Source organism: Heterodontus francisci, chromosome 11 (assembly GCF_036365525.1).
Source record: "Heterodontus francisci isolate sHetFra1 chromosome 11, sHetFra1.hap1, whole genome shotgun sequence".
Classification (NCBI taxonomy): domain Eukaryota; kingdom Metazoa; phylum Chordata; class Chondrichthyes; order Heterodontiformes; family Heterodontidae; genus Heterodontus; species Heterodontus francisci.
The window spans coordinates 90318920-90335088 of record NC_090381.1 but is presented as its reverse complement, the minus strand read 5'-3'; the positions used below and the strand labels follow the sequence as shown (position 1 = coordinate 90335088).

The window sequence follows — 16169 nt, the reverse complement described above, 5'->3', positions numbered from 1 at the left end:
TGCTTTGTAGATAGTGGACAAGTTTTGTGGAGTCAGGAGGTGAGTTACTCGCTGCAGGATTCCTAGCCTCTGACCTGCTCTTGTAGCCATGGTATTTATTATGGCGACTCCAGTTCAGTTTCTGGTCAATGGTAACCTCAGGATGTTTATAGTGGGGGATTCAGCGATCATACGGTCACTGAATGTCAAGGGGAGATGGTTAGGTTCTCTCTTGTTTGAGATCGTCATTGCCTGGCACTTGTATGGAGCAAATGTTACTTTCCACTTATCAGCCCAAGCCTGGATATTGTCCAGGTCTTGCTGCATTTCTACACGGACTTCTTCGTTATCTGAGGAGTTGTGAATGGTTCTGAACATTGTGCAATCATCAGCGAACATCCCCACTTCTGATCTTATGATTGAAGGAAGGTCATTGATGAAACAGCTGAAGATGGTTGGGCCTAGGACACCACCCTGAGGAACTCCTGCAGTGATGTCCTGAAGCTGAGATGATTGACCTCCAACAACCACAATATTTTCTATTTGCACTAGGTATGACTCCAACCAGCCAAGTTATCCCCTGAATCCCATCAATTCCAGTTTTGGTAGGGCTCCTTAATGCCATACTTGGTCAAATGCTGCCCCTCTTGAGTTCAGCTCTTTTGTCCATGTTTGAACCCAGGCTGTAATGAGGTCAGGAGCTGAGTGGCCCTGGGAGAACCCAAACTGAGCATCATTGAGCAGGTTATTGCTAATCAAGTGCTGCTTGATAGCACTATCGACGACACCTTCCATCACTTTACTGATGATCAAGACTAGACTAATGGGGCAGTAATTGATTAGGTTGGATTTGTCCTGTTTTTTGTGTACAGGATATAACTGGGCAATTTTCCACATTGGCGGGTAGATGCTAATGTTGTAGCTGTACTGGTAAGAGCTTGGCTAGGGGCGTGGCAAGTTCTGGAGCACACGTCTTCAGTACTATTTGCGGAATGTTGTCAGGGCCCAAAGCTTTTGCAGTATCCAGTGCCTTCAGTCATTTTCTTAATATCACACAGAGTGAATTGAATTGGCTGAAGACTGGCATATGTGATGCTGGGGACTTCAGGAGGAGGCCGAGATGAATCATCCACTCGGCACTTCTGGCTGAAGATTGTTGCAAATGCTTCAGCCATATTATTTGCACTGATGGGCTGGGCTCCGCAATCATCGAGGATTGGGATATTTGTGCAGCCACCTCCCCCAGTTAGTTGTTTAATTGCCCACCACCATTCACTACTGGATATGGGAAGACTGCAGAGCTTAGATCTGATCCGTTGGTTATGGGATCGCTTAGTTCTGTCTATTGCATGCTGTTTACACTGTTTGGCACACAAGTAGGCATGGGTGCTTTGCCAGGTTGACACCTCATTTTGAGGTATGCTTGGTGCTGCTCTAATGGTAATGCTATTGAATGTCAAGGAGAGATGGTTAGATTCTCTCTATTGGAGATGGTCATTGCCTGGCACTTGTGTCACGGAAATGTTACTTTCCACTTATCAGCCCAAGCCTGAATGTTGGCCAGGTCTTGTTGCATGCAGGTACAGACTGCTTCAGTATCTAAGGTTTGCAAATGGTACTGAACACTGTGCAATCATCACCAAACATCCCCACTTCTGACCTAATGATGGAGGGAAGGTCATTGATGAAGGAGCTGAAGATGTTTGGGCCGAGGACACTGCCCTGAGGAACTCCTGCAGCAATATCCTGGGGCTGAGATGATTGGCCTCCAACAACCATAGGTTCGACTCCAACCAGTGTAGAGTTTACCCCTTGATTCCCACTAACTTGAATTTTACTAGGGCTCCTTAATGCTACACACGGTCAAATGGTGCCTTGATGTCAAGGGCAGGCACTCTCACCTAACTTGGAGCGGGACTTAGGAGAACAGAGCTCTGTCAATAAGGCGCAACTTCACTCTTATGCTATAGTAATGCCAGAGCTATCGGGGAAATTCAGGGCCATACTTTACAATTGGGTGGCTTGCTAGGCTCCTTTTCAGGGATTTTGTGAGAGTGTGATGAAAACCGGGAAAATCCAAGTCTGTCAGGCAGTCAGCTCCATTCCGCCGACTTCCAGATCTAACTAAAGCAAGTTAGGCTACTTGTGCGCAATTCCCCTGGTAGAGGGGGTTGCCTAATAATATATGCTAATTGCTGAATTGGAGGGAGATTTCAACTCACTTTCAAATTTAACAGCTCATTCCGAGCTTCCTGAAACTCGGCAGTTAAAATAAGGTATGAACACAACGCAACTGAGGAGCAGCATTTGCGGACAGATAAACAGAGCTAACGTTCAGATCGATGACCTTTTATCACATCATCTGATGAAAGGTCATTGACCTGAAATGTTAACTCTGCTTCTCTCTCCACAGATGCTGCCAGACCTGCTGAGTATTTCCAGCAATTTCCATTTTTATTTTAGATTTCCAAGATCTGCAGTATTTTCCTTTCGTGTTGGGTTGCACGTTGGCTGCCTTAGATTGGGCCTTAGACAAGGAGAAATATGATTAGCACCACCAGCAGCAGTCTGCTGTTCAGAGACCTATGTCTGGACAGCAGAAACTGAAGCAGCAGAGGGCTGTAGCTCGCAGGAGGCACTACCCACAATACAGAGACTACAGGCAGAAGCTGAGTTTACTTGACATATTTAAATAGTAGTGTTTCAGATGGCTCAGGCTGTCACGTCAGGTGGTCACAGACATCTGCAGCCTCCTAGAACAGAACCTGCTGCCTGCTGGACCTTGTGGCCACACAGTAGCAGTGACTGTCAAACCTTCTCCTTTGTTATCTCTTGCCCCACCCCTGCTTTACTTGCTTATAACCTTTTACATTTCTAATATTTGCCAGTTCTGATGAAGGGTCACTGACCTGAAATGTTAACTCTGCTTCTCTCTCCACAGATGCTGGCAGACCTGCTGAGTGTTTCCAGCATTTCTTGTTTTTATTACTGTCAAAGTCAACACTGCCTTCAACTGCTTTTGCCTCCAGATTCTTCTAGAGCTCTGCCAGTGACTTATCTAGGATCTCTTAATCGGCAGCCCACAAATGCATAAAACTGGTGACTGGTGGGTTGTTTGCCAATTATATGAACTTCGCCTGTGATGACGCCAGTCAGAATTAGCAGGCACTTGAACTTGCATCTCTGGCTGGCTTCCCAAAGGTGCAGGACATCGCCAGATGTGTGATTGAGCAAGCCATTGCATGCTGAGGATGTGCTTAATGTGCCTGCACAGATCTGGAGGTGCCCTTCAGTAAGCAACTGCCAGGGTCCCCAGAATGGTCATGGTGTGCTGTGCTTAGCACAACATTTCACACCAGGATTGGCCCTTCAGGAGGTACCAGGCGCAGAGCGCAGATCCTCGTCATATGATTCTGAGGAGGAGGAGGAGGAGGAAGATGAGGGACTTGAGGACAAGGAAGCTGATGAGGGCAATGCACCACCAGCTACTCACATTGTTAACTGGGATACCAGGGATGATCTTTTTAATGCAAGGCTCACTTAGGCTATACCGATGTCAGAGCTATTCTTCCCCACTAGTCCCACCAATGCCACTGACACAAAGCAGTCCTGCAACAACCCTTTGCGCATCCCCCATTTGTCCTGTTCAATTCATTATCCCATTCATCACCGAACAAGTTCAAATATGACCTGGCACCGAGCAACCAAGAACAGGCAAGAATGGAAAGTGGTGCAAAAGAATAACATTTATGTGATTGAATCAAAGAACAGAAAATTCACAATATTTCTCAAACACCCATGTGCAACTGCAAAGCTTTATTCTCCCTTTTCCTACATGGTGCAACCCCTGCAGCTTAAGCAGACATAGAGGCAGGTTGCTCAGGTCCCTGCTCTGACTGTTGAAATGCTCTTGGCCGATATCCTCTAGGTTTTGGAGCTGATGAGGGCCCTGGTAAAGACTGCTCCACCTACACCTGTACAGGGGCAGTCTCAGCCACCAGGACATTAGCCAACATGTCAGGTACTGACTGGGGGTTGAAAGCGCAACGGATGAGAAGTGGAAGTGTTTTGAATGGATTTCCCACTTCTGTGTCCCCTTTAGCTGTCGTCCCTCTCGTGAGCCAGCTGCAGGTCACTGCTACTATTCAGCTGAACAGCACTTTAGGCCAGATCAGTGAGGAACTTTAAGGTAAAGGTTAAAGTATCAGTGATCAAATTTAAGGCAGCAGACATGTGTTGGGATCCCAAGTCTGCACAGTCATGCTCAAGGCCTGCATGTGATTGCTGTATTTGATGTTCCATAGAGTTGACCACTCTACCCATGCCAGAAGACATCATTGCAATGCCTGGCAACATCAACACACTCATACTTGAGGTGGATTCCTTCATTCTCTTTGCAAACATGGTCAGTGTTCTGGAAGGGCTGTCAGTACAGTGCACATTCTCCCATTTCCTGCTGCTTCTCAATAATTTTCCTTTTCATCGACTGCCCCCGGGATACAGATCTATGATCCGCACCCACTGTGAATCGGGTTGTTACTGCTCAAACACATTTAGCTTAGGATCCAGCAGAGTGAGGAATCATTCTTCCCTTCAGTCTAAGTTAGACTTATAGTTGTGAAAAACTGCTTCTATTTTTAAACACTCACTTTGACTGCTCAGAATGTTTGGGTTAGTTAGTACAGTAGATACCAGGGGTATCATTTTTTTTGTTTCATTTTTTTATGGAGATGCAGGCGTGGCTGGCCATGCCAGTATTAATTGCCCATTCCTAATTGCCCATGAGAAGGTGGTGGTGAGCTGCCTTCTTGAACTGCTGCAGTCCATGTGGGTGCAGGTACGCCCACAGTGCTGTTGGGAAGGGAGGTCCAGGATTTTGATCTAGTGACAGTGAAGGAATGGCGATATAGTTCCAAGTCTTGGAGGGGAACTTGCAGGTGGTGGTGTTCCCTTGCATCTGCTGCCCCTGTCCTTCTAGTAGGGACAGGTCGCAGGCTTGGAAGGTGCTGTCTAAGAAGCCTTGGTGCGTTGCTGCAGTGTATCTTGTGGATGGCACACACTGCTGCCACTGTGCGTCGGTGGTAGAGGGAGTGAATGTTTAAGATGGTGGATGGAGTGCCAATCAAGTGGGCTGCTTTGTCCTGGATGGTATCGAGCTTCTTGAGTGTTGTTGGAGCTGATAATGGGGGATTTAGCAATTGTAATGCCATCAAGCGGAGATGGTTAGATTCTCTCTTGTTGGAGATGGTCATTGCCTGGCACTTGTGTGGCGTGAATGTTACTTGCCACTTATCAGCCCAAGCCTGAATATTGTCCAGGTCTTGCTGCATTTCTACACAGACTGCTTCAGTATCTAAGGATGTAAATGGTGCTGAACATTGTGCAATCATCAGCGAACATCCCCACTTCTGACTTTATGATTGAAGGAAGGTTATTATTGAAGTAGCTGAAGCTGGTTGGGCCTAGGACACTACCCTGAGGAACTCCTGCAGTGATGTCCTGGAGCTGAGATGATTGGCCACCAACAACCACAACTATCTTCCTCTGCACTAGGTACAACTCCAACCAGCGGAGAGCTTTCCCCTGATTCCCATTGACTCCAGTTTTGCTCGGGCTCCTTGATGCCATACTCTGTCAAATGCTGCCTTGATGCTTATATGATCATTTGATAAGCATGAAGAAGTCTTTTAAAAGATGTTATTTGGAAATTTTCAAAGGTTCAGAATGGGACTGAAGCTGCCCTGCCCTCACTTCCCCCACCTCCATAATTTGATGGCATGCTAGAATTCCAACCCTCCTTCATCCAACCCCAGCACTACTTTTGCATACAGCGATCATCCCTGCTTAGTACTGTAAAACTCATGGCTTACATTCGCAGTGCTTCCCATCTCTCCTCAGTTGGTAGTTCCGTCGACAATGGCATTGGTAGTGGTTTTCATTGATCTGCACACACTCATGCTCACAGCCACCATTGTTCATGGAACAGGAGTTGACGGCTAACAGGTTGCAAAATAGAAAACACAAATTAAGGTTTAAAATCCTTTTCTTTTGTAAGCACATTGGTACTGACTATCTCGTGACCCCTATACACTAGGCAGGTAGAGAGTAACTGAAGCTCACTCCATTCACCGTGACCTAAACCTGCCCATATATCTGTGTTCAGGTATCTTAAATGGCTCAGACATACTCCAGCCAGAGGCCCAACCACTGGAAAAACCTAGAGCCCGTAAGTGAGGAAAATTAGCTACTGCTGCAGGTCTGTCAGGCTGCAGTGCTTGAGACCGTCTGGCTGCTGTACAAAAACTGCAGCCATAAGGCCTGGGACTTTCCTATGGGTACTTCTGTGTTTGTTGCCTCTTCTTCTATAACCATCTGACCAGACTTGGGCTCAGAGGAAGGACCTAAAAGCCATTTTCTAGTTCCTCTAAATATGTGTTCTGCCAATGAGCAGACAGGAAAATGAGCTGAGAAGGTCAGAAATGCTCATTCCCACCTCACTTAAATGACTGTCATGACAACACACATTGTAGGTGCAGACTCTCTGCCCCCATCCCCATTTAACAACATAAATAGGGCAGAGATCCACCATTACAGATCAGTATCCCTTTTTCCTGTGCATGTACACTTCAAATAAGTGCATTTGTTGGTGCAAGGGTTATGAAAATCAATCCCAAACCACTGAGAGCGTGTATATGAAAAATGAGCAACAATTAAAAAAGTAATTAAAGCTATTAAGATTGTGGAATCAAGTGGCAGGACAGCTTGAATGAAGGTATAATGAGGTCAAAGTACCAATATAAGTGGCACCAAACAAATGGTCAGCACAGAAACAGTGACTGGAACTGTCTGTGTAATTCATGTTCCCATTTCAATGCAGACAACAGTGATCCTGCTAATCAGAGCATCTCTTCACCTCTAGGTTTATCTGAAAGTTATTCATTTTTCCAAAGACTTGAACATCCACTCAAAGCAGTCACGCTAAGGTGCGATTAAGCAGAAACAGCATTAAATAACAACAGTTTAACTTTAATGCCAGTCTTGCCTTTAATAAGTCTGTGACCTTTTAGCTTCAAAGTGCTGCTTGTTTAATGATGTGGAAAAATCTAGGCTTTTTTCCCCCCCTGAGGTAAAGTTCCTTATTCACTCACTCCCCAATTCTCTTCCAAAGAAAAACTTTGGTGTTTGTTTTGCAGCAAACACATCTCCAGCCTACTGTGTAAAAGAATGGGATGCCATCAATGCATTTTGCACTTGCCACTCAAATTAACACCTATCCATCAAGATCTGAGATAGGGATCACAGCATTAGGGGATTAGCAAAAAAAACACAAAGGGCCTGAAAAGCAAGAAAATCTACCAGGACTGCTCAGTTATGGCTTTCGGCCTAGAGGCTTAGAGGCCTAACCTGACCTCCTGTACAGGTTCAGTGAGGATTATTAAATACAGTAAGACAGCGGTGAATGGGCTGTATATGACAGACAATGTGGTTTAGGTTTTCCAATTATAATGCCAATGGCTACCCATCTAAATGAATGGGTTACTCTTGACAATAAGATCAGAAAACCTAAGCCTCCTGTGCAAAATTTCTGCTACAGTCGTTGCTCCCAATTTAAGATTTTGCAGGCGGTATGTGATAAGTTGGATATGGCCCATGTAAAAAATAACCAAAGGATTTAGCGCTGGATTTTCAAAACAGGGTCAGGAACCCAATGTCTGGATGACTTCTGGGTCCCAACCCCACACCTCAGCCGCGATCTTCAAATGCTAATGCCCTGATTGGGCAGGAGGCAAGCTTGCTGACCAATTAGTGGTGCCAAACATCTGCAGGAGGTGAGGGTTGCCCGCCTGGTGCCAGCAGCAAAGGCCGGCGGCAGCCATGTTGCGGGCTACCACTGCCTTGCCGAGGAGAGCAGGCAGCTCCTCAAGAGGGGCAGGAGAATGAATAGGTGAGGCAGCAGTTCTTTCACACAAAAAAAGTGTCCTGGGCTGGGCTGGCACAAGATCCCTGTGGGCCAAAAATATGTCATCCTCAAAAAAACAAAGTTACCCCCCTGCCCGCTACAAGCCTGACATTGCAGACTGTCCCAAACACATTGGGTTCCAGAGATGCCCTCCGAGGCCGTGAATTTTAAATCGTATCCACACCGGCTCCCGACCCCATGGCCTATTCAAAGTCCAGCCCTTAATGTCTGTATAAAAGTAGTACACAAAGTAATGTAGTGCAGGTGTGTTAAATGTTTGTACAGAAATTGTGCTGCTTAGAATTTCTGCCATCAGGAGTGAGGCAACTGTCTGAATGTCAAGATGAACAGAATACTTCATTAATTAACCATCCTTATTGCACTGGCAGAATGTAACACTACCATGACCAAGCAGCATATAACAAATTATTGGTGATGCATAAAGTGGGACTACTCGCACCTAGTCACATGTTGAAAATTACAGCACAGAAGGAGGCCATTCAGCTGGTCGTGTCCATGCTATCTCTCTGCAAGGGCAATTCACCGAGTCCCAATCCCCGCCTTTTCCCCATAACCCTGCAAATCTTTTCTTTTCAGCTAATTATCCAATCCTCTTTTGAAAGTGACGATTGAATCTGCCTCCAACACACTCCCAGGCAGTGCATTCCAGAACCAAACCACGAGCTGCTTTTCCTCATGTTGTCATTGCTTCCTCTTCCAATCACCTTAAATTGGTGTCCTCTGGTTCTCAATACTTCCACCAATGGCAACAGTTTCTCCCGATCTACTCTTTCCAGACCCCTCATGATTTTGAGTACCTCTATTAAATCCCCTCTCAATCTTCTTCTCTAAGGAGAACAGGCCCAGTTTCTCCATTTTACCCATTCTTACAAGGTTTTTCTGCATCCTCTCCAATGCCTTTACATCTATCCTAAAGTGTGATGCCCAGAATTTATTTATTTTTTATTTATTTAGAGATACAGCACTGAAACAGGCCCTTTGGCCCACCGAGTCTGTGCCGACCATCAACCACCCATTTATACTAATCCTACACTAATTCCATATTCCTACCACATCCCCACCTGACCCTATATTTCCCTACCACCTACCTATACTAGGGGCAATTTATAATGGCCAATTTACCTATCAACCTGCAAGTCTTTTGGCATGTGGGAGGAAACTGGAGCACCCGGAGGAAACCCACACAGACACAGGGAGAACTTGCAAACTCCACACAGGCAGTACCCAGAATTGAACCCGGGTCACTGGAGCTGTGAGGCTGCGGTGCTAACCACTGCGCCACTGTGCCTTGGACACAATACTCCAGTTGAGGCTGAACCAGTGTTTTATAAAGATTCACCATAACTTCCTTGCTTTTCTACTCTACGCCCCTATTTATAAAGCCCAGGATTCCATATGCTTCATTAACCACTTTCTCAATCTGCCCTGCCACATCCAATGAATTATGCACATATACCCCAAGACCATCTGAAATCTGGAACTGAAAGCTAGTCTCAGTAATGATGCCATGAAACTACCATCGATTATTGTAAAAACGCATCTGGTTCACTAATGTCCTTTAGGGAAGGAAATCTGCCATCCTTAGCTGGTCTGGCCTACATGTGACTCCAGACCCACAGCAATGTGGTTGATTCTTAACTGCCCGCTGAAATGGCCTAGCAAGTCACTCAGTTGTCAAGGTCAATTAGGAATGGGCAACAAATGCTAGCTTAGGTAGCGATGCCCACATCCCAAGAGAGAATTTTAAAAAACCCCTTTAGAATTGTATTCTTTATTTCATATTGTCTCTCCTCATTCTTTCTCTCAAAATGAATCACTTCGCAGTTCCCTGCATTAAATGTCATCTGCCACATGTCCGCCCATTCCACTAGCCTATCTATGTCCTTTTGAAATCTATCACTATCCTCCACACAGTTCAAGTTTTGTGTAATTTGGAAAGTTTGAAATTAGGCCTTGCACACCCAAGTAAAGGTCATTAATACAGATTAAGAAAAGTGCTTCTAATACCAACCTCTGGGGAACTCCACTATAAACCTTCCTCCAGTCCAAAAAAAACCATTCATCACCACTTTGTTTCCTTTCTATTTTTATTGAGACATTGTTTGATATTATTAAGGATACAATGGTATATTAATGAGACATTGCTATTATTTAAGATAAAATGTTAAATAACACCAAACAATGGCTCATTAATAGAAGATAGAATTTAATGTAATGAGATATTATTATTTAAGTTATAATGTTCTGTTAGAGATCTTGTTTGATATTATTTAGATATTATTTTATCATATGTTAAAGGGATCCTCTTATATTAAGATATTAATTTTATATTGTCTTAAATTATTTTTGTTACTTTTATATATTTTATCATTTTGATGTTCTACATTCTTTAAGATATTATGTTCTATCAATATAATGTTCTAATCGGATAGTATTTTAACATTAGAGATATTATTTCATATTTTAACCTTTTTTTAAAGTTGTTATATTATTTTAATGTTATTTTGTATTATTTTGATGGCATTATATATTTTTAATGATATTTTACATTATTTTGATGATATATGTTATTTGAAGTTGTTATATTATTTTGATGCTATTTTTATATTATTTTGAATTATTTTATATTATTTTGGTGCTATTTTACATTATTTATGTTATAAAGTTATATTGGTGGGTTATTATTCGCACAGTGAATTTGTTATTTTATATTATTTTGATGATATATATTATTTGATTGTATTTTGCATTATTTTGATGTTTTGCATACTATTTAGTTATTTTTGCTATTTGATGTTATTATGCATTAACTAATATGTAAAATTATATTGCTGGGTTATTATTTCACTGAATGATTTTGTATTATTTTATATTATTTTGATGATATATATCACTTCCTGATGGCAGACAATAATGGTTCACAATTTGTATGATCTGTTACACAGAATCACTCTAGCCAATGATAAGTAGTGAGAGATTAGGGTAGTTGGGTGTGGGTAAGGAAGAAATCATCAACAAAGTTTCCAAATTTCAAGGAACAGTGGGTTGCATTTTATGCTCATCCTGACGCCGTGTTTCGTGGCGGGCGGTGCGGCCAGGCCGGAGAATCGGGGCAGAATCACCCGCCACAACCCGATGCTGGGAATCCCGGTTACATTTCACCCGTGTGCGGGATAGGCTGACGATGGCATTCCCATCCAGAGGCCAAATAAAGGCCTCTTTCTGCCACCGCTGGGATCTTACCAGCGCCTCCACCACATGGAGAGGACACCTTGGAAAACGAGGCGCACTCCCTGCGGGCTTGTGCAGGGGGTCCCTCCTCTGTGGGCAATTTGTGGCCCACGGATGATCGCCACCAGGAACAAATGTACCCTCTGGGATCCCCCTCCCCCTGGACCGAACGCCCACATGCCTCCCCCACCCCCCTCACTAGGGTCTTCCGCACTGACCCTAACGACCCCACCTCACCTACCTCTTCTCTGGGGGTCCATCACTGGGCGTGGGTCCGAGGTCTCTGCAGTACTGACAGTGGCCACCGCCCTGTGATTGGGCAGCAGCTCTTGGGGGCGGGATCCTCATCCCTATTAAGTGTTTAAAGGGACGGGGATCCCCCCTCCTTAAACTTTGACCCCAAAAAACCGAAGGATCACTCCAGGGGTCAAAGAAAATGCAGAGGTGTGGTTCCCCCCAACTTTTTGGCCTGGCACCGGGAGTACCGCCTCCTACATAAAATCCAGTGAATTTACCCTGTGCATGAAGAGACTTTATTACTTATACATGAGGGTTAAACAAATGAAGAATAATTAAAAAGAGCAAATTAAAGGGAGCCACTGTACTTGCCAGCACATAGCAAATGATTCTGTTGAAATCAGCAGTAACAAGAGATCGCTCAATCGCCAGTGCATAATGAGAAATTGCTGTCCCTGGTAGTGTTAATGAGTGACCCATTCCCAATTACAAATGGGGTCAAGCAGGGCTGCATACCAGCACCAACTCTCTTCAGCATGTTTTTCTCTGTCATGCTCTCCAATGCCTGCCACGATGGTGATCTTGGCATTGAAATCCAATATTGCATGGACAGGAAGCTGCTCAATCTGAGCAGAGTCCAGGCAAAATGCAAGGAACCAAGGACATACTTTGTGATTTCCTGTTGCCGATGACTGTGCATTAGTTGCCGGTTCGGAGCTGGACGTGCAATGTAGCATGGACTTGTTCTCCAATGCATGTGGCAACTCGGCCTTATGATCAGTACAAAGAAAACTGAAGTAATGTACCAGCCTTCTCCAGGAAAGCCCTACCACGAGTCCAAGGTTTCAGTCCATGACCAGAACCTGTCGGCAGCGAATAAGTTCACTTATCTCGGCGGCAAACACTCTCAAGCTGTCTATATCGATGACGAGACACATGCAAGAATTACCAAAGCAAGTGTAGCCTTCAGCAGACTTCACACATCAGTCTGAGAAGAGGCATAAGTCTGCCTACCAAACTGAAAGTCTACAGAGCAATAGTCCTGCCCACTCTGCTCTACACATGCGAGATTTAGACTGTGTACCAGCATCATGTCAAGAAGCTCAACCACTTTCACTTGAGCTGCCTTCAGAAGCTTATAAAGATCAGATGGCAGGACCAAATACCAGACAATAAGGTGCTCCCCCAAGCTGGTATGCCAGGCAGCCACACCATAAGGAGGCAGTTGGACTGGTCATGTAGCCAGAATGCCTGAAATTCACTTAGCAAAACGAATCTTCTATGGAGAGCTTGAGTCTGGGGTGTGCTCTCATGACGGTCAAAGGAAGCGCTACAAGGACACTCTGAAGGCTTTGCTTAGGAGTTTTGATATCTACCCCGCGTCCTGGGAGAAGCTCGCCCAGGATCACTGCACCGAGTGCAATTAAATAAAAAAGTGTGCAGCCTCCTTCCAAAGCAAGCGCGTATCAGAGGCAGAGAGAAAATACAAGGAGAGGAAATCCCGAGCCAGAAGCTCACCCAAAATTAAACTGTCTGCAGTATCCTGCCCTATTTCCAACAGAACCTTCCCGTTGCAGATTGGCCTTAGCAGTAACCTACGTAGCCACTGGAACTGTACCAAACATCCCATGGTTATCTTTGAAGGACAGGATTATCTTTGCCTTAAAGGACAAACAACACATGGTGGACATGACAGTAGAAGATCAAAAAATATATTAAGACATTTAAGGTAGAAGGAGGGGGGAGATAATTGATAAATTAGAAAGGATCAAACCCCTGATCCAGATCAATTGTATCCACACATATCAAAAGAAGTTCGGGTAGCAGAGGCACTACTACATATGTATAAAAATTCATTAGAAAAGGCAATAATGGCAGAGGACTGGTGGGCATCTAATGTGATTCCTATATATAAAATGGGAGATAGAACAAGTCCAGACTCACCCTCCCAATCAAGCATTCTCTGATCAAATATAGCACTGCTAGACAGATGTAGGTAAAGTGCCCTTTAGAACACCCAGTTCCGCACATTTTATCTCATGAGCAATTTGAATATTAAACATTGCAGTTATCTAAAATTCCAACATTACCAATAAACCTCGCAATGAAATTTGTAAATATTATCTTCTCACATGTTTCCTAAAAAGGCCAACAGGTCAGAGTGAAAGCAAAGAGGAAAAAAATTTTCTGAAGTTGCACTTTTAACGTTCTCACGATGTTTATTTACAGGCAAAAGGTCAGCTATTGGCCTCTGAAACTGCATGAATAGAGGGGGAAGTATTCAAAGCAATTGTTCAGTTTAATACAGTGGGGTCAGCAGACCAGATAATGCGTGTAACGTACATCTATGTGCAAACTTACTAATGCATGTGCGACCATCTGCGTGGATCTTATACCCAGGTTCGCATTCACAATAAAAGGACCCTTGGGTGTTGACACAACTTTGTTGGCAGCCTCCGTTGACCACAATGCACTCGTTAACATCTGCACGGGAACAGAAAAATAAATATTCAGGCTTGGGGGAACAGAGCATAATAATCTTTTGAGGAAAAAGTAACTGGTGTATTAAATGTAAACAAACCATAAAATAAATAATTGGTAGCCTTTCAAGGTGTTTAATCAGCAGGCTGCACTAAGAAATACTAAAATATTCCCTACTAAATTAGGCCAGTCTATCTGACTCGAAGAGGGAAAAAAATCGGAAGATAGCTGTACTCACGTTGTTCTTGGCATCACCCAGAGATCTAGGAATAATCCCCACCATCAGGGAATGATGTATTGCACAGTAGGATCAAAAGTAAAACATCCCTTCAAGCTGTGCTGGGCACCATTGAATCTGTAATTCTTAAGTCCCTATTTAAGGTGTCCTCACTGTACAAATACACTATGCAAAGACAGGGCAAATATTGTATATTATAGAAGCCATATAAAAGACAGAAGATATCATATATAAAGCATTATTACGACCAGGTGAGAAAGGGGTCTAGGGTTCCCTCTCAGCCTTCACCTGGTCTTACCTGAACAGGGTTTTATTTTAAACACACAGTTTTATTTAGCTCCCACTTAGTGAATCCTTGTTCACTAACTTCCAATTATAAGGCAAAGAAACTAGCCAAACAGGTTTTCTTAGGTTTAAAGAAAAAAGGTTGAACTTTATTAAACGTAAACTCTAATTCGGTTAACGCCTAAGGATACGTGACACGCCCATGCTGGCATGCATACGTGATATAAAGGCCTGCTCAGGTCTGGAAAAAAAACCTGACCCGAACCTGACAGAACCACATCGGATCTGAGCCCAACCTGGCCCGAGTCCTTCCATTTTTTTCCCCGCACCCGACCCAACCCCAACATGACCCCAGCCCAACCCAACCCAAGCCCAACCCAACCATAGTGCACTCACTGTACTTACCACTTTTGGATGGATGGATGGAATGGAAGGAAGCTGCAGCATGAGTACGATGGCGTCATAGAGACGCTCACTGCGCAGACTCAGTCTGTGGCATCCAAATGCACGTTTCCCTCCTTGATGTCCTGGACTCCCAGCTCAGGCAGGCTTTTTAAACTTTGACACTTACTCAATTTCCCTTTTCCTCCCAGCAGAGCAAAAGGTGTGTGTCCGACCCGGACCTGGCCCGACCAGACCCAAGACCGAAATTCGGACCCGGAAGAGCGACCCAACCCGGCCTGAACCCGACACGGTTCGGGTCAGGTAGCAGACCTTTGACACGATATACACGTGCAGATAGAGACAGAAAAGAGCAGAAGAGATAAAGTGGAAAAGTTTGAGGCAATATCTGAAGATGGTTTTGGTTACTGTTCTTCGAGATCGCAGTAGAGTCCTTGATTGTAGGTAGGTCTTGCTTTTTGTTGGGGCCAGTATTCTTCTAAAACCTTGTTCGATGTAGGAGACTTTTCTCTCTTGAAGTTCATGTGTCCTCAGTGGGTCCAGAGGCTTGTGAGAAGAGATGGGAGCAGACAGGAGAGGTCTTCTCACTCCAGGAGCAAACGTTCTTTCTGAGTTCAATATCTTTTCACAATTCAGAAAAAAAACCAGGTTGCCAATCTGGTCTGACCACGTCTGTTTGTGGATTCTCTGTCTTAGCTGACCTTGGAATGTCTCTTCTTACACACAATACCTGGTGCTCAAAGTCCATTGTGGGTTAAATTGGAGCAGGCAATAGCCCCTTTGTCCCTCCAAGCACCGTCTGTTAGTATGCAAATGTTTTTTCCAACCACAGCTGATCTGTTCAACAAGTCATTTCCTCGCTCCAGCAACAGTTAAAAATCAATGTTCATATGACAAAATTAATATGCCTCATTCTTGGCAGGTGGATGGAGGGGGGGGCGGTGTGCATGACTGCAAGGTGAGTATTATATAGAGATGTGTGGGCACTTTAGAAGACTGGATCCCATTAAAGAATGAACCCTAAACCATGTGTGTTACAGTGAGGAGTACACTGCATCTGATATGGCCTCTCCTTAATGTCGGAGCTGTAAATAACATGCACTATATGCAAGGTCAGGGTAGCGCAGAGATTGTTACAGTTTGGCACATGTGAAAGCAGTTTGCAGCCTGGGAGATATTATAAGAGAATATTCTTTCTTTTTTCTTTCTTTTGGGCCTCCTTATCTCGAGAGACAATGGATACGCGCCTGGAGGTGGTCAGTGGTTTGTGAAGCAGCGCCTGGAGTGGCTATAAAGGCCAATTCTGGAGTGACAGGCTCTTCCACAGGTGCTGCA

The 16169-nt window shown here is 44.3% G+C and overlaps 1 protein-coding gene across 2 annotated transcripts in view; it reads right to left on the bottom strand.

Annotated features, from left to right (window-relative positions):
• The window catches only part of LOC137374922 (multiple epidermal growth factor-like domains protein 6), a 355699-nt gene that overhangs the window by 77015 nt on the left and 262515 nt on the right, over window positions 1–16169 (bottom strand). For both annotated transcript variants that reach the window (XM_068041513.1, XM_068041514.1), the window contains exons 6-7: window positions 13790–13912; window positions 5850–5975 (exon numbers count right to left, since the gene is read on the bottom strand). In XM_068041513.1, coding sequence (XP_067897614.1) covers window positions 5850–5975; window positions 13790–13912 — 249 coding nt within the window. The remainder of the gene's footprint in view (window positions 1–5849; window positions 5976–13789; window positions 13913–16169) is intronic.